This window comes from Brienomyrus brachyistius, chromosome 1, assembly GCF_023856365.1.
Source record: "Brienomyrus brachyistius isolate T26 chromosome 1, BBRACH_0.4, whole genome shotgun sequence".
In the NCBI taxonomy this organism is placed as follows: Eukaryota; Metazoa; Chordata; class Actinopteri; order Osteoglossiformes; family Mormyridae; genus Brienomyrus; species Brienomyrus brachyistius.
Genome location: NC_064533.1, coordinates 28763355 through 28783072, shown reverse-complemented (window position 1 = coordinate 28783072; position 19718 = coordinate 28763355). Strand labels below are relative to the sequence as shown.

Below are 19718 nucleotides of genomic sequence, written 5' to 3'. Positions count from 1 at the left end.
GTCGCCTCCCCCAGAATCCGTGTCATCATCAGAGCCGTCTTGCTGCGTCCGGCCAGTGTGCCTCATATGGTCACACATGTACAGTGCCTCCCCGTGGGGTGGCTTGGTTCAAGCCCGCCCAGTTCAGGTCTGAACAGGCTCTGACAGGACGACCCTGGGATGGGGGCTTTCTTTGGCCCGGCAGCCAACAGGTTGTCACTGGAAGCTCCCCGCTGGGTGACAAACTGACATTGGAAACGCGAGATGGGGCACCAGGCGGGAACTGGCTCACTTCACTTTTGAATGAAGCTGCAGAAAGGCTGCATTAATACGAGGAATCCGACCGAATGTGATTTCCTGCATCCCTGAGAAGGAGAAGGTGGTGAGAAGGAAGCTTTATTTGTATAAGTAATAAAGGAGGGAAGATGGGATCCGCTAAAATAAGCTTTCCAGTGTTCATAGGAACACTTCTTTGGATATCCCATCATGCTCTCCCTTTAGACATACACACACACACACACACACACACACACATGTAGGGTATACCTATCCTTATGGGGCCCGCTCATTCACTTCTATGGGAAAAATGCTAACGCTAACTATGACAACCTTAACCCCCACCCAGCCCTAACCATAACCATAAGTAACCAAGCAAAATACAAGAGTTTGTGCATTTTTAGTTTTTTCATAGCAGTCACTGAGTTTTATAAAATAGAGTTTTCCCTTATGGGGACCAGTTTCCTGGTCCCCATAAGGGAAAAAAAATGGATATTTATCACGTTATGGGGACATTGTGTCCCCATAAGGATAGGTATACCCGCTCGCACACACGCACACACACACACACACACACACACACACACACACATATATATATGATATGGACCAAAGTATTGGGACCCCTGGCTGTTACATCATTACTTTTATGGCATCCCACTCTAAATTCATAGACATCAATATGGAGTTGGTCCCCCCTTTGCAGCTATAACAGCTGACACTCTTCTAAGAAGGCTTCCTAAAGGTTTTTGGAGTGTCTGTGGAATTTTTGCCCATTCATCCAGAAGAGCATTTGTGAGGTCAGGCACTGATGTTGGACGTGAAGGCCTCGCTTGTCTAGTTCATCCCAAAGGTGTTCGATAGGGTTGAGGTCTGGACTCTGTGTGGGCCAGTCAAGTTCTTCCACACCATCTCACCCAACCATGTCTTTATGGACCTTGCTTTGTGCTTTGGGGCACAGTCATGCTGGAACGGAAAAGGACCCAAACTGTACCCACAAAGCTGAAGGCATAGAATTGACCAAAATGTCCTGATAAGCTGAAGCATTAAGTGGTCCTTTCACTGGAACTAAGGGGCCTAGTCCAACTCCTGAAAAACAACCTCATTATGCACTTTTATACGTTAAGTTCTTCAGCACTCTGCGACCCCACTTTGTTACTTTACACCTGACAGCATTGCTAGGTGCTTAAATTAATTCACCCGTGGCAATGGGTCTGAATGAAACACCTGAATTGAAAGAGATGTATCCCAGTACCTTTGTCCATATAGTGTGCGCGCGTGTGTGTGTGTCTATATATAGTGTAATTCTAAGCAGTTCTAAGAAACAATTGCATCTCTTTCATGTTACGGTTATGCAGAATAAAGGTCACGTTCAGTGGCTCGGAATGGGCGGAGAAGGCGGCAGATGCTGCTGGTGAACCTGAGAGGGGCATCGCGTCACCCTCGCACCACTAAAGACTCCACCATAAATCTCCCCGCTGGGGAAGAGAAATGACAGTGACTTCCTGCCTCAAGAAGTGAAATCATGCAACTAATACGATGCAACGCTGAGAGAACCAGTGACAAGATCTGTGCCGTATCGATATCGGCAGTAAATATGATTAAAGTCTCCCATTCTTCTTTTCTAAGCATTACATTAAAAGCACTTGTACCTGGGAGCATCGTTAATCTGACACTTGCATTGTGAGCTGCATAGGTAGCTTTGGACTAAAGCCGCAGCTGAACCCGCAGTAACAGGGAGCTCAAAATATCTCTTTTTGAAGTAGTTACTGGTATAAGGTTCTAATGAAAACCAACAAACCACATGTCAGTTTAGTCAGATCCATGACTAAATTAGATACAGGTTTAATGAAAAGAAAATACACACATGAGACTAGTATACCTACTATGAGGTTCTTAGGAAGCACAGTCTTTATATGCAATATTTATACCAGCATTTATAATGAATTATTTATAATGCCCATATAGTCCCTGGATTGAATAACCAGTATGGAAGATGGGTGGACTTATTTATTATTTTAATATAGATAGGTAACCAAACATGTGACTTATTGCTCATTTTAATGCTAAGGGCACCGTATATAAACAATATGCAAATGACATTTTATTAGGCACCGCTGCATAGTACTGAGCAGGACCTCATTTCGGCTTCAGAAACACTTCAAGGGTAGGTGAGTCATGCATTCGGAGAAGCCTTTCAGCACACCACTGCTGTGCCGAGCTCTTACTTTTGCACCTGTGGCCGTCCAGTAAGCTTTAATGAAGTTGACCATTCCCCTCTGATGTCCCCACTAACGATGTGTTTGGCAAAAGTACTGCTGCTTACTGGATGTTTTTTGTTTACCTGTAACTCTAGACACTGTAGCGTGAGAAAATCCCAGGTGGACCAGCTGTTTCTGAGATGCTGCAACCGCAGAAAATCACACAGATCACATGTCTTCGCGGTTCTGATGCTCAGCCACATAGTAACTAAACCCCTTGACCCTGTCCACATGCAGCATATATTCAGTTGCAGTCACATGATTCACTGTTTAGAGGAGCAGCCTGTTTGTGTTATCAAGTAGATATACCTGTTAAACTGGCTACTGAGTGTACGTTTCCTTGAAAGATTCTTGGGATTCGACTTAACGCCATGAAAAAAACAAAAAGCAAATAGAGTGTGAGGCTCAGCTTCATCATTGGTATATAAAATGATTAAACAATGTGACAATACAAAGAAAGCAACATTCATATGTAATCCTCCAGGTGCCCCCATTGCTGCTATCAATACCGATAAAAGTGTTTTTAACTTGAACTGGCTTATACCAGTGTTAACGTTACTATAGGTTGATTGTTGGAAACCCAGGCCTATTATTTTGTACTGGAATAGCTATATAGCTGGAAGAAGTCAATGGCTGTAGGCTACCAAAGCAGCCCTTTGATTCTCTCCTTTTCTGTTATAGTAGCTACTCAATAACTGAGGCCTTAGAACGAGAGTTGAATAACCCCCTCTTTGAACCATTTGATGTGGGTCTATGCCACGAAATCTGAGGTGAGTCCATACTACAAAACAGCTCATTATTAAAATGGGAAACGGCAAAACGCTCAGACTCGGATGCCCGTGATCCACTGGAAACGTTGTCATGGCACCGCAGGCCTCTGGTGATGTTTAAAACCCAGGTAGATACGTATGCTCGGGGATGTCATGGGTCTCCATGTCGTTTTGGACCTGCCAGCTCACATTCATTAGTATCAAATGGTAATGTGATAATCATCTATATGTAATGCATTAGTTAAGAGGGGCATAAAACCTTACTGTTGACTGTCGTGATAATAGATTAGGTCTACCATACAGTGTTTTTGCTAGATCCCAAGCTACATTTAGTTGTAAATAACCGGTTAGCTTAATCATGCATATCAAGGATAACCACAATTTAACAATGTTTAGTGTCTCTACAGCACTTAATCATCATAAATTCTGACTGATTTTCATACATTCAAGGTCCTTTAGCACTGTTGAAAAAAATATCCCTTGATCTTATTCATGTAATGGTCTTTAAATGAAACCTTTCTGTCCCTAGCCTCCCCTAGTTAATTTGAAATAAACGGTCATATTAAAATTTGCGCATTCATTCATTCATCTCCCCAGCTTCCCTACTGCAAACAGGAATGGGTCAGACATCCTCCGCCAAAGCACCAAGCACACAGTTACCAGGGTGCCGTTCATAAGGGGACTGTGTTGTCACCAGGAAGTTATCCAGTCCGGGGGGGCACTACTGAGTTAATCCACAGCCTCCTGCCTCTCTCCCCAGGATAACATTGACTTTGCACAGTCACCTGCCGAGATTCATGGGAGGTCCCACTAATTAATCAGATGGAAGGTGACAATTAAAAGAATTTTATGAAAATGGAAAACACTTCACTGTGTCATACAGCCATATTCTGGTAACAGCATGCAGGTCCCAGGGCTATAAAGGTTGGCTCCTCACGTCTCAGGTCAAACCACATTAAATTAAATTCACCTGTGTCCTTACACTTTAGATCTAATTAAGGAAATGATATCTTTCAATGCTGATTTTTAGTATTGAAATAACGTTACCTATATCATTTCAATGTATATTGACTTTTAACGTGTAATTTGTATAGTAATCAAATGTTTAACCATGTTAAAATGTAATCAGTGTTTGGTAATGGACGGCTACAAATTCTTGTCAAGTGGCTTGTGGCAACTGCTATGAAAGGTAGCTGTTTTAATACATTTGTTAAAAGTTTGCTGGGTAATAACCAAGAGAAGTCCAAGGCCTGCATCACAAAGCAGGATTTCTCACTTAGCTGGATAACATGTCGGATTTGAGGTAGCCAGGGCTAAATGTTTGTGAAAGCAGATGAAGTCCATTTAAACTGGGCTACCTTAAATCAGACAAATTATCCGGCTAAGCAAGAAATCCAGCTTCGAGAAGTCAGAAGCCAGTACATCACAGGGCGTGCACATACACTACAGGCAGCTCCTAGATGGCAACTTTCCAAACCAAACATCTTTGGACTGTAGAGGGAAATCCACATGGAACAGGAAGAGATAATTGGGGTTCGAAACCCCAGACCCAGCTGCGTGAGATATGAGGTATAGCCGCCAAGGTACTGCGTCACTGGAAGTATCCACTTATGAATCATTGAAAGTGAAACAGAAGCTGTAACTTTGCCTGGTGAATATTCCCTAAATATCCCTGTTGATTAATTGTCATATTAATATTATGGACATGCAGTGCATGCATTGTGGTCTGGGGGGTCTGAAGACCTAACTGAGAACCTGTAGAGATTTATACACATTTATGTATAAACACCTTAATAAACAGTAATAAAGACCCACAGCTTCTAATAAGACCTGTGGCCTGTACTACGAAGCGGGACTACTGGCTTATCGGGGTAACTTGTCGGATTTAAGGTGGTCTTCGCAAAATGCAAATGAACAAATATGAAGTCCATTTAAACTGTGGTACCTTAAATCCGACAAGTTACCCCGATAAGCCAGTAACCCCGCTTCGTAGTACAGGCCACTGGCCTGAGTTTTCAACCTGCTATGACAACATTCCGGAATGATTCAGCAGGAAAACCCATTCCATACAGTCCTGCAACAAACAAATAGGTGTCCCCAATGCCAGAAAAGCAATCACACGGTTCTCTTATCAGCAATCCAAAGTAAACAGCCAGGCAAATCATGCACTAACAAGCAGATGAAAAGCATCTTGACAGTTACACGGGTATTTTGCTTCGGTCAGATCGTGAAAAATGTTTACGTGAAAGACAGCGAAAACAAGTTCTTCCTCTCGATGATGTTTTCTAAGAATTCGCCCTGATGTTCCCTTTATTCTCCCGGAGCGACTTGACAGATTAGTTGCAGTTGGTATTCGAAGTCTATCCTTTAATGTTACAGAAATCTGAGACACACCGCAGGCTGTCTGATGAAAAACACAGAGAGCCACGCAAGGGGATCTCTGAAAAAGGAACTGTCAGCTTTTCTTAAACTCAATGCATCACAAGAATAATTTGATATTAACAGTGCAGTATTATTATGTTATCAAATATCAGCCGATATTCAATCCGGTTTATGTTATTTTGTACAGCAGTCTTTCAGAATGCTTGACAATTGAACAACAGCGTAATTGATGGTGAAGATGCTTAACGTTATATAGCTGTAAAAATCTGAGTGCAGAAAAGGCACAGGACAACAAAGGAGAGGAAATGTAACTCCTGTGATAGTTAGAGAATAAAGAGAAGCTCTAGGGACCAAGGCCATCTGCTGCTGAACTCAGCTCTTCATGCTAACATCCTACAATTCATAAGTGTGCAGGTTTCACCACAACTAAACATGTATTTTCTTAATGTGTAAAACTGAAACTCTCGTCAACGTTCCTGTCGAAGGTGCGATGGGCCGTCAGGTAGTATTTGCTTCACACCCACAGAGCTGTCTGAGTGAAGTTTGTATGCTCTCTGCATGATTGCATGCTTATAATCTCCCCTCACAGACCTTAGATAAGATGTTACTGATCACTCATATTCACCCTTTAGAGGACAACCTTCAAGCCCCTTGTATTGTTGAGGAAATACAAGTGATTACATCCATCCATCCATCCATCCATCCACCTATCCCAGAAGCAACAGGCGCAAGTCAACCCAACACAGGACTCACTCACCATACACACACACACACACACACACACACACACACACACACACACACACACACACACACACAACCAAACAAACAAACACAGAGACCTGTACTCATATCTTGTGGGGACCATCCATTCTATTCTTGTTTGCATATCTCTAATCCTGGCAATGACAACCTTAGCCTTTACTCAGCCCTAAGCTTAACCATAAGTAAGCAAACAGAATACAAGACTTTTGACATTTCTAGTTTGTTGATTGCAGTCACAGATTTTATAAATTTGAGACTCCCCTTGTGGGGCGTGAAAAAATGGTGAACTGGAGAATGACTTGTTTGGCATAATTCCGAGCAGCCTTCATGAGTTTTCACTCTTAGATCCAGTGCATAACTGAGTCTGCAGAATTGAATCAGTTCTTGAGAATAACGCATTATATTTGTCAGTTCTTGTATGTCCTTTTTTCCAGGAAACTGGAGTACTGTCCAAGCAAACGGATAAAAAAAAATCAGCCTTGCCCTTCATCCTAGGTTGCATGCCATCAAATCCACTAACTTCATCGGCTTTTTGTAAGACCAGCTGGGCTCCAAGAAAAGGTTGATATCGCAACAACGTGAACAAAGACTAATGACTCAGAAATCCCAGATTAATCATGTCCTTGAAAGGTAGTTGCTTATCTCTCAATATAGCTGGTACCTGTCATCTCTCTTTTCCTCTCATCTTCATCCCTTGAAAAGTGGCTGTTTACCTGTCTGATAGCTGTCATCCCATCTCTAAGCTGCATCCCTTGGGTTTGCAGAGCAGAAGACCTCGGCTGCTTAAGGAAAAGGTCAGCTAGCTGCCGACTTTGAATTACCCTATGCCAATCCTTTGATTGACTCCAAAGCTGTCTTACACTCCATGTATCCAGCAGAGAAGAACGTCATAAAGGCCAGAGCATCCAGACTTTATACACACTGAACAAATTTGGATTTTATCTGGCAGAGACTTGTATCCATAGTTACACACAGTTGATAAAGCAGCAGCGGCCAGTCTCTGGGACAACTGGGGTTACGGACCCAATGCTGGAATCATTGTGGTGGCCACAGGACTTGAACCAATGACCTTCTGACCACAGGAACAATGCCCTTACCTGTTGAGACAAACAACAGCCCTGTTTGGATAGATTTGCCAAAAATAGAGTGAACTTATCACTGTCTCTTTCCATGGAAATTTTTAGTAAAAGGTAAAAGATTTATAGATGAACACCGTTGATGACCTGAGTCAACCTGAGTCAATTTTTACTGAATGATACCCTTTCTGATCTAAGTATTCCATAGAAGAATTGGTGATAAATATCAGAACTACTCATATATCACAGCTTTTCTCGATTGCTTTGGAGCATTTGTCAAATGACAATGAACATTCACAAAACAATACGTGCAATCCCCATACCATAATGTCACAGCAGAACATAATTTCTAATTGCTTCACACAAATTTCCAAATGTTTTAGTAAATATGTGCAAACGGTTTTGTACAACTGTCATCATTTGGCACATTTTCACATGTTCTGCTGTGCAGAAGTGACATTGTGGTGTGGGGATTACACTTGTTGTTTTGCAAATGTTAATTGTCATTTGAGTAATGCTCCAAAGCAATTGAGAAAAAACTGCAATTGTTTTGGGTATGTTACGGGTTTTTGCAGCTAAACCACAATGCTGTGCTGTAAGCATGAACTGTTTTGAGAAATGCTCTTATAGTCTTGAAAATGTTAAGCATGTTCAAGCATAAAATGTGCCAAAGCAATCGAGAAAAACTGTAACGGTGGATGACATTTATCTAGGGTGGGTGTCTTGCATTTAATTTCTGGTCCGAGTGGATCCAACCAGCCTCTTTAAAAATGAGATCATCCTCGGTCCGTAGGATTCCGCTTTGAGCAGCATCCAGATCAGTATGAGTTTCGACCCCAGCACAGTCTCTGTAAGGCATAAGTCTTTCAAGCTTCATAACAGAAAACATTGCGAAACAGAAGGAAATGGACAGAACATGCTTGACAGTTCTACAGGGTATTACAGAATGCCAAGAAGGGAGACTGAAAATAAGCCGTGTGAGTAACTTACTACAATAACTCAGCAATTCTGGACAATACTTTCTGGCCAATGAGAAACTGGAACTCTAGTTTCATCATCCAGAACAGGGTGTAGGATTCAATCCCATCAACAGCATTCTTAGATATGGTTGCGTTGGAACCATGTATCATTCTTCTTAGTGGTGATCAGAAGGGAAGTTGTAGAACAGGGGCGCTGTATAGAGTGGAAAGGTAGGATGATTGGCCCCAAAAATTTTAGAACGTAACTCGACTGGTCTGGGTTACGTCCCCAAAATTATATTCTTTCATTCATCCCGAAATCTATAGCAACGCTCCTGCAGAAGAGCAAAGCACAGATGAATATTACAGGAGGTCAGTCTTTTCTTTTGAAGGTCACCCAAAGCAGAAGGCCCGAGCTACAAGAGTGCAGTTAAAGAATAAGAAAGGAGATAACCTTGAGGGACCCGGCCGGCAAATCCTGCCTTTAATCCTGCTGAGAAAGACACAGAACCTTCCATCCGTCAGCGAGCTGCCAGATGGGCCTGTGTGACTCTGCCAAGGGGAAGGAAACGAAGAAGCCGTTAGTAAAGAATGACGTGGCCACGTCACTCCCCGAGAAGCGGTGCTGTCCCAGGACTGTGGTGCTGCCCGAAACATCGCGTCCTGTGCTGTCACAAGACACGTCACATGACAGTAGAACTTCACAGGTGTCATCTGGACGATAAACAACACAGAGTTTCCACACACCCTGGAGTGGTTAGCTGCTACATGCCCTTAGCTTCTCACAGCCAACTTAATAAACATCATTCTCCATTTATTAAGAATGAAATACATTTAAAATTGCGCTATTACTTTAATTTCATTTATTCATATTTTATTATAAATTACCTTGGGGAGATTATATAAAAACCATTGATTCACTTATTACTAATTATTTTTAGTTTTTTTTTTTTTTTTTGCCAGACCTACCCTTTGACCAAACATAGTGAACTTTTCAAAGGAATTAAACTTGGAAGACTTATCAAGAAGGCAACACCATGTATATCCACAGCATTAAGCATCCTGTTAAGTGAATGAGGATTTCTGTGGTGTTATTTCTTGATAAAATACACCACAATGTTCAACACGTGCAAGCCATAGATTCCAATTCACCAGGCTGTGCGTTCCTGGGCCGCTCATGACAACGAGAGCAGTCAGACGGAAGTCGAACAAACGAAGAAATGTGCACATACCACAAACAGAACTGCAGGCAGAATTCAAACCCCAAACTGCAGGTATGAAGTATGAAGCTATAGTGATACCCACTTAGCCACCGTATCTCCCCCGATAGAAAGTGAACTATTCAATATAGACTGATCCAGTGCCTCAGCGATGCTTAGTGTTTATCGTCGGTAACATCATAAATTGTTACATTTCCTTTTATATATCCTTAATTTAATGTCATAGGTATTTGTTATATTACTAGCAAACTGTTTGCAAAGCGAAACTGGCTGCGGTAGGAAATCCACTGTTTTTTTCTACAGGATACAATGTTTTCACAGTTTCTGAAAGAGACATATGCACATAATCAACAAAATATTAATGTCACAGACTGTGGGAAAATCATATGTAAAAGACAGTAGTAGTGATAGTGTACTAGGGTTACACTTGTAAGATACTTTCTATGTCCTTACCTTAAAGAAGCCTTTCACTCTGAGACCCACCAACTGCTCTATGAACTGGGGTATTCATTCCAGCACCAAAACCCAAGTAACACCAGATGATGTGATCCCAGTCAATCCTGTGGCCACATACTTCCGGGGGATTTTGCATGTTATGCTCCACCCACTAAACGTATACTCAAATGACACTTTATGGCAAGAAGGTGCGTCAGTCCTGCGTATTACTGTGATGTCATGTATATTTCACATATGTTCTATTGTCATTCTTGTCGCTCGTTTTGTACTTGTTGCCCTGTAGGTTTCTGCATGCACTTTACCTCTTTGGAAGTTTACGCCTCCCCTGGGCGCTACACATATCCACATATCACATATCATAAGGGACACCAAACACACCAAAACAAACCCCTTTTAAAGCACTCGGTAGAGTAAGATATGACTCTGATTTACATTATAGCCTAATAAATAATAATGAACAAAGCTCATATATATTATCACATATATTATGACCTTGAGCTCTCAAAAATAAAATCAAATCACGTGCCGCCGACCAGGCAAAATATAACAAATCACAAATGACATCAATCATTTAGATATATATTCCAATGCATCATGGCAGACCAGTGGAAATGAGAGCTTGTGACTTGGGTTTGCCCCCATGCTGTACATCAGGAGAAGTGTACCACCGGTACTAGATGGCCAAGTCCAACCCCCCCCCCCCCCCCCCCACCGACCCTCATCACACAGATTCAGCATAGCTAGAGAACAAGACGGAAAAGTGTAAAGAGCTAGCTAGAGGCAGGACAGAGAGACAGGGGAGGTACAAGGTCAGAAAGTGAGGCTTCAGGCTAGCCGCTTCATGGATGATTCTTCCTGGCCCGTAGCCAGAAATAAAATTTCATGGAGGATCTGGCATCCCTACCGATGGGTCCCTCTCAGAAGATTCTGCTGACCAGGGGGATCCCTAAAGCATTTTTTACCAATCAGGGGGGCTTGAAGGAAATTTTGCGGAGGGTTCAAACTCATCATTTTATTGTCTGGCTATGTGCCTGATTGGTTTCGCTTTTACTTTGTTGTGTGACAAACCCGGGAAACTCCTTTAGAGGCGTTACCTTAAGAGACCTTAAGAGACCTTAAGAGACCTTAAGAGACGTCAAACAGCTGCTTCCACATGCTGTACTCTGGGTTGCAAAGCAACACACATTTGACAGGTATTTAGCGGCAATGAAGCAGTATCATTTTTAATATAATGCTGCACTTTTGTACAACGTGCATTTTTTCACCTTACTCAAATTTGAAGTCGAGAAAGAACATTTAATTAGAAAGTCATTTAATTTCAGTCATCTTATGCAATTGATAAATGATAAATAATTGAACTCAAGTCATGTGGTGTTTATGCAATTCAGTTCACTTTATTCTTGAAAGCAAACCGACAGCTCAAGTTATGGTGAGGTTTCTGTCTTACAAAACAAAGAATTTCTCACAGGTTGTAATTTCTAAATCTTTGGCTCCTGAATGAGGCTCTTTCTCACCCACCGAGATCGATGAGGTTCATGTACAACTGATCCTGATCGTATTAAAGATCCAAAGAAACTAAGGTGGCCCATCATCTGGCAGAACGATTCAGCCTGCAGCTTGGAGTTGTCTGAAAACTCAATAAAAGCTTTTCTCTAAAAACAGTTTCAGTTCAGTTGGTTAGAAACAATGCCTAGGCGAGTGGCTGTTTTGGGCACGACAAAACATCAAATTGGTTTAAAATTCTTTACAACTTGCATTTACATCTGTGCATTCTACTGAATTTTAAACTCAAAAACACAGCTATTTTAATTTTTCAACCCTCAGTCCACCCGCTCTGTTAAATTACCGTTCTGTAGCAACCTCAGTTATTTTGTTTCATAGGTATTTTGTTTGCTATGAAAAACAGGGATGAATGCAACATATTCAAAAGTCATTCGCAAACAATTTTCCAACCCAATCACTTTTTTATTTGTTTACTTTTTTAACTTGACGTACCTACCTGTGTTCTCTACGTTACGTATGTCGAGCTGCCATGTAAGTACAATGGAGAGCCATCAAGAGGAGTCAAATTCCTTAGGTATCAAAATACCTGATTCTGATTCTCAATTAATTTGTCAGAGTTGCTGAAATTATAACTGAAATAGAAAGACAGACAGACAGACAGACAGACAGATAGATAGATAGATAGATAGATAGATAGATAGATAGATAGATAGATAGATAGATAGATAGATAGATAGATAGATAGATAGATAGATAACTTAGTCGCATGCTAACTAATGGAACACAGATTTAAGTTAGGATTTGCCTTTTTTCTAATTCAAACAAAAAACATTCCGCGTAACAATAGACACGAGGAACAAGCCTAACCTGTCGGGATTTCCCAGTCGATATGTTTGGTTTTTTTGTAACAAGTGCGCGCGGGGCTGACCGCGTTCCATCCCGCGCTACAAGGATGGAAATGACGTAATGCCCGTCCGGTCTCCATTGATTGTACGTGTGTTCAATGCTCCGTGACATTACCCAGGAATACCAGCCACTAATCCCCACCAAATCTCTGTATTAATAAGGACTTTCCACCAGGATTTATAACAAGCAGAATACACCGCAGGAACAAACAAAATCGTTTGCTCCAATATTCAGTACAATTACAAATCCGGTCAATCGACGTCACTCTTACCCATGGATAAAACCTATACTTAAATAAATATTAAATATTGATTAAATACATTTATGTGAAATATAATTGGCCACGTTTCACATCAAATAGCTTTCTAATGCATTTTACTAAGCATCATGTTTCGTCCAGCTATCCCAAGAGAGTCAGTCAATTTAACTGTATATCTGGGCTGTAGAAGGAAATTTCAGAAATACTCTGTTAGCCTATAGTCATTAAATAAATGAGCTTGGGCGTATGACCTAGTTGTGCACACACACAAATAAGTATCTTGTGCAGACATGGCGAGCAACAGAAAGAGTAGCACTGATACTTTTGATCGTTACATTATCGTTCTGGGGGTGGGGGCAGTGGATTTTGCTGAGGATGCTGTCCAAGCCAGCATGCACTGACAGGCATAAACATAATGAATGAGGTATCTGTCGCTTAACTTGAAGCAGTTGGAATGAAGGCATTCTGAGACGTTAAACTGTTTTCTGAAGCACAATAGCCTGTTAATGACTGGGGGAAGATGAAGGCGTCACATAAAACACTCACACGGGTCACTTTGTCCCAAAACAGGAGTTTGCCGCCTCCAATTTGCACTTCCCCTTTATTACACACACACACACACACACACACACACACACATCGAAATAAATTCACCATGAAGCTGATGAATTAACAGGAATTAACCTGTACGTTTCAGTATCTCCACCTTTCCATCCGCTTCCATCAAGGCTGTAAAGGCAAGCGGTCCTTGCATAGCTGTGATCTCCACAGTAATAATTATTGCATTATTCCCACATGAAGTCTAATTACACAATGAGGGACAGTGATACTTATGAATTAACAATATTCTTCATTCAATGTATAAATGGCTACCTGCAATGTGGTCAAACATATTCACTATCCAAGCAGTTGTGGGGGGTGCCATTTGTATAAGTATATGTAGTTAATAGTGTCAACAAGGACAGTCTAAAGCCTAATCTAACCAATGAAATTCATGAAATTCAATGAAAATTCATTCCCCAAAACCCTGGATATGAAAAAACAAATGAACAAACATTGTTGTTCATTATCTTAATGACTAATATAAGAAGCCAAGAAGAATACAACTTTTCTAATAAAACAAACAGAAGCAACTGCCTTTTTATCATTATAATTTATATATTTTTTTCTTTCATATTCCTTCTTTAAAGTTGCAGTGATATCCATTTAGATGATATTTATATTTTTGTCAAAACAAAAACCCATCAAAGACCTAGATTTCAGGTTGAAGGTAGATTGATGTGACAAAAAGCAATTATGCGATCTTATCCAAATCAATGTCCCTAGTTTCAAGGAAAGGATCATGTTCGGGCTACAGTAACTCTAAGTCAATGCCTGAGAAACAAGCTGACAGACATTAATTTCAAAACAAACCAGTATTTACAGTTGTTCATGTGAACTTCCTGTTGTTTGAGGGAGAATTCTGGGTGTGGTTCTACTGTAACGGCCATGAGAATTTCACCTGAATCACACCAATACAACAGCTGTACAGATATGTCATATAAATGGTTTAGACCAGTGTTTCTCTGTCCAGTCCTTGGTGACCCACAGATTGTCCATGTTTTTGATAAGTGGGAAGCAAACATATGCACAATCTGTGGGTCCCAGAGGACAAGGTTGGGAAACACTGGTTTACACTTAGGCACATGGTAAACAGATGCATTATGGCTAGAAAATTAGCAGCTAACTTCACAGAGAACATACTGATTTGTGGTGAAAGTGCTGGTGGCTTCTGAGCTGTGGATGAATACAGGTGAATGAAGGTAATGCTGCAGTTTTAGACAAGGGAAATGAGACCTTCTCCAGTTGGATGAATGGATGAAATGGGTGAAAATATTCAATCATGGCACAGAGCCTCACCGTTCCGTCTGAGGGTACAAAGGTAGGGTCAATGTCCCTAGTTTCAAGGACTACAGTAACTCTAAGTTAATGCCTAAGAAACAAGCTGACAGACGTTCATTTCAAAACAAACCAAGGGCCCAGAAAGAAACCCACTAAAGGATATACAGTTTTTAAAAGGGTCAATATTTTCCCATCCAGTCTGCATGCTGTTCAGAATTAGAAAATCAGTATTAAAGATGGGAAAAGTGCCAATGCTCAATACTGTAGACAGAAAGAAAACCTGATCAAAATTTTATAACGTACAGCTTCTGAAACCATGCATTGCGTATGGCCACGGTACTCCCATCAGTACAACTCACCTGCTATACACAGCAAGCTAAACACTTATCTGGACAGTTTAAGTACAGACTCAGAATGTCATGAGGTAAGGAATCAATAAGTCACACAATGTCAATAAAGAAATGCATTTATGATTCAGATTGAATAGAACATTTATGCTGAACAATCATGAAACATGTCTGGAACATTCAATTAAAATCCAAAAATACATTTCTTTGTAAATATTATATACAAAACATAACAAATATTTAAGTTAAGGCTGACAAACATGTAGCCCTGTTTTTTTTATATTTTATTAATAAAAATAAAGGACTTAAATACAAATAAATCTAACTCAGCATCCTTGACAGTTCCTCAGCCGCTCAAGCCTCTGTTTTAAATGCTGACTTCTCCTGCTCAGCTGCTCCTTCAATGACAGCAGTCTCTGCTCATCAGTCTGCAGGCTGAAAATGCACTCGGTCGCCTTTTTGAGTATCAAAACCTTGGGCGCCTTCTCATTGTGGGCCACCTCGGGGATCTCGTCCCGCAGCGCGAAGAAGCTCATCTTCAGTTCGTTCCTCCTCTGTCGCTCCAGCACGTTGTGAGTCCTCCGTTTGTCATTGTCCTCAGAGTCTGACGTCCGCGGGCTCGCGCATTTGCGGCCCCCACCGATCTGCTTGGGTGCCCGGGCACCCCCCTCCAGCTTTGGCCGCTTGACGGAAGGCTGCTCGCTCCTCGCCGGTGGGTGGGCGGCGTAGTTGTGCTGATGGATGGGAACGTGGCATCTCTTTAGGACGAGGTGGCTCTGGTGCAGCCTTGTGACCACCCCCGATGACTCAGACCTCCTAAGCGCTTGCCTCTTTTCCACAGTCACCACGTCAATTTCTTCTTCGTCATCATCATCATCATCATCATCATCATCATCATCCTCCTCCTCTTCTTCTTCTAAAGCAATAAAAAAAATGCATCACATGAGAATTTAAAGCGACATTTATAGTTACGTGCATATTCCCAGGGTGGAGCCGCTTTTTAACTCCCTTGCCCCTTTAATTCTCTGAACGCTGCAGCATCTGGGCCCTTTAATTTAGACCTGCGTATCGAGGAAACTTGCGCAACGTCGCCACATGACTGATCTTCGCTATCATCAGACCGATCGCTCCACGTCAGGTTAGTAATAATGCTACACGTACCTGAATCACTACCGCTGCTGCTGCCGCTGTTGGGCGGGGTATCCAAAGGCGAGCACGAAGATGGGGTCCCCTGGCTCGGTTTCGGGTTTTCGGTGATCGGGTACGGGAATACTATAGAAGGGTCTATACAATCCGACGCCGATGTGGTCAGATCTTGCAAGTAGCTGGCGTTCACCCGACCGGGGGGCTCCGGCGGCGGGCACTCCTTCCTGGAAGCCTGGATAGTCGCAAGTCTCTCGGAAACCACTTTCTCCAGCTTGGCGGCGGCGGAAAAGCCGCTCCACATGCAGTCCTGGATAATGATAGACTTGAGGAAGGACTGGGAGTAGTCTGCGTCGCAGATGAAACTCTGGTTGACCACATCGTCCCCGAGGAACTCGGTGACCATCTCCAACTGGTCGGCCGTCGAGGGCAGGATGCCGGGGAAGGAGGAGCGCCGGCTTGGGGAGAGGGGCGGCGTGGGCAGCAGCTCGAATTTCTTCCAGATGTCCTCGCTGGGTGCCGGGGGCTGGAGCTGACTGTGCTGCTGGTAATAGAAACCCTCATCCTCGGTGTCGAAATAGAAGTAGGGCTGGATGGAGTCGTAGTCGTAATCGTAGTTTGTACTCGTCAAACCGGAGCTGAGCGGCATGCTGTCTGCCTGAGGGATAAATAAGAGGGAAATTGTAAATGTAAGCCGGGAAACTTGACGTGCAGAGCCGGGACTGACTTGCACTGATCATCGCAAAAAAGGGGGGGAAAGCATAACGATCAGCGTGTTTTGCATAAATAACCGGCAATGCATCTGTACAGTCAGAGCGAAATCGGAAAAAAATAATCAATATTAAAGTCACAGGGGTATCAAACGCTGCGGATTATAAAGTTAACTTGGGGGTGGACTGTAAAGAAAAAAGCAGAGTCGTCCAAATACAATAAGCTGACATCTTGCAAAACGCCGGCTATTTAAAATCACGCGTTACATACTACATTCAAATTCAAAGAGCAACTCATCATTTTCATATAAACGCCAATAAATACAAAAAAAAAAAAAAAAAACACGTAGACCGCTAAATAAAACATAAATTAAAGGGGGTAAAAATTAAATTATAAAAATCTAACAATATTTTATGAAATGAAATATGAAATAAAATATTGTCAACAGTCTCTTACCGTGTAAGTGACAAAATTATAAAAAAAAGAAACGTCAGGTCTGAAAAAAGCTTGTCGGTTTGTAATTCACAGAAAATAGTGGTAGATGAAAGTAAATTCCGCAGTAGGAGAAAGTGCCGCTGCCCGGCTGGGCTGTTGCGCATGTAAGTGGCGGCGGGCAGTATAGCGCAGCTGCACCGCGCCGTGCGCTGTCATTCACTGCGGGGAGAGGCGCACTCACATGGCCTTTAGTACGCCGGCATCCCCCACCCCACACGCACACGCACAAGCACACGCACGCACACACGCCAAGCCACAGCTCCGTATCCCGCCGTCCGTAGAGCGCCGTTCTACGCGAAGCCCGTCAGCCGAGCCTGAACGGCGAAGAACGCAGCGCGCTTTGCTGTACGACGGCCGAGAGCGGCGGGGACGCGGAAACGTAGCGCCGGAGAGTTGCCGTAAAATCTGATGCGTACAAACCCCGGCGCGTCCCTCCTTATATACAAGTGGGAGGGGCGGCTGTAGTAACCGGGGTTAATGGGGACGACGAGGCGTGTTTGTTATTGCTGTGTTGGTCACGCCTGGACAGACGTGATTTTTATATTTACTAGCGGTTTTGCGTTTTATTCTTTTTCATTTTTTTCCTTTATGACAGTGTAATATGTCATAGGCTTTTAGATTATGGTCTAGTGCAATAAAAGACATGACACTGCTTACAAAAATCAGGAAACGCGTTTTAGTTCTTGTTTTGTGTTTTTTTATTAAAATTAATTGCTCAAGTGTATATAATGACAGGATCAAGGTGGTGGTTGTACTTGATGATAAGTGGGTTAATCTTAAACGCGTCACATTTTAAATATACAGTTATGCGTTTGACTTTAGATGCTTTTTAGAGGCTGACGACGGACAACAGAAGCGGCGACCTGCTGTAAAACTGCATAAGAGATATTACATATAAGGAGATTAGGCCTAACTGATCCATTTTATCTTTCCCCGAGTCACATGCAGTTTTTCTGTTTTTACGTTTCAGGGCGTTTAAACATTTTGATCAAGGAGCCGAGTGTAGAAAAGTAGGATGGAGGGGGATTGAATATTGTTCTTATTAAGCGTAATTTTTCTTCGTTTGTGGTCAGGCTACATATCCAAAAAACAGGCCGTCTGCGGTACATGAGATTTTCAATTAATTTTGGAGGTAAGACTGAGACATCACAATCGTCCATAATTACAATTAACATTGTACTCCACCTCTACTTCACCGCAAGAATGACTGAGGAAAAGAAATCGCGGGAATAAATGTTTTCGTCACACAATGTATTAATCTTTTAACGGTAAACCTGCACTGAAAAGAAATGTGCATTTTATTATTCAATATTAGTGGCCTCTGAATCAACAACGCCTCTCTGCTGTGCATGTTTCCTAACGGGTTGGCTTTTTAGCGCTGCATATGGGTGGTACAGATTCAAGGCTTGTTAAATATTAACGGTGTGTGGCGCCCCCTGCTGCTTATGAACTATATCTTCAGATGGAGCAAGTTAGCGGAATATGCTTAAAAAACGTCGGAAAACGGAAAAATCCTTATGCTCTTTTTTGTTGTTATACCTATGCTTCCAATATTGTTTTTAAATATGCAGCGCTGCGTATTTTTGCCATCATTATGAAAACAAATTTTGCCCAGTTAAACGTTTTAACGTTATACTACGTGATAACGAGAAATTTGGATTTTATTGTATTTTCTTGTCATGGTGGCAACAATACGCTGCCGTAATATATATATATATATATGAAATGATCAGAAATGTAATTTCTCATTTAGAGATTCCGTTAAAGTTATCTGGAGGGATATGAAATATTTCCGTTTGAGGAACTCAAATCACGCAGTTTTTTTTTCGCACACAAATATAGCACCATCTGTTAATATGCATCATCATTACTGGAAATTGGGGTGGTGCACTGAGAAGTGTGTAGCACTGTTGCCTCATACCTCTAGAGCTGGGGGCTTGAATATTGTTCTCGTCTGTTTGGTTTGCATGTGGTTCTGACCGTTTTCTCCTACAGCCCAGACTCAGAGTGAGACTGACTGGCATGTGTGAATTGCCCAGGGTGTGTATGTCCTGCTCTGGCTTGGTATTCCTGCCCAGGGTCAACCCAGACCCTGCCCCCATGACCCTGACCTGGATGAGGACGGATTGCAGGAAAAAGGTAACAGTTGTGCATTAGACATGTTTTATAAATGCAGCAGTCCCGCCCAGACGTTAAATAGGCAAAAATTAACCTGTAGCCACATTTGTTGGGTTATTCCCTGCAAACTGCGCCTTACACAAAACAAAACGGTGAAGCAGTGTTTTGGTATCACTCAGCCCTTATGCTGGCGCGTCTGTGGTGGTAACAA

The 19718-nt window shown here is 42.2% G+C and overlaps 1 protein-coding gene across 2 annotated transcripts; it reads right to left on the bottom strand.

Moving 5' to 3' along the window:
* Window positions 1-15143: 15143 nt before the first annotated feature.
* Window positions 15144-17805, bottom strand: LOC125749397 (transcriptional regulator Myc-1-like). Of its 2 annotated transcripts, none has more exons than XM_049026625.1 (3): window positions 17351-17805; window positions 16202-16841; window positions 15144-15956 (listed from the first exon to the last, which is right to left on the bottom strand). In XM_049026625.1, the coding sequence occupies exons 2-3, from the start codon at window positions 16830-16832 to the stop codon at window positions 15367-15369; spliced, it is 1221 nt and encodes a 406-aa protein (XP_048882582.1). In that variant the 5' UTR covers window positions 16833-16841; window positions 17351-17805; the 3' UTR covers window positions 15144-15366. The 2 variants fall into 2 exon arrangements, with proteins under 2 accessions (XP_048882582.1, XP_048882591.1); XM_049026634.1 differs by having other exon boundaries at window positions 15144-15953.
* Between the last annotated feature and the right edge of the window lie 1913 nt (window positions 17806-19718).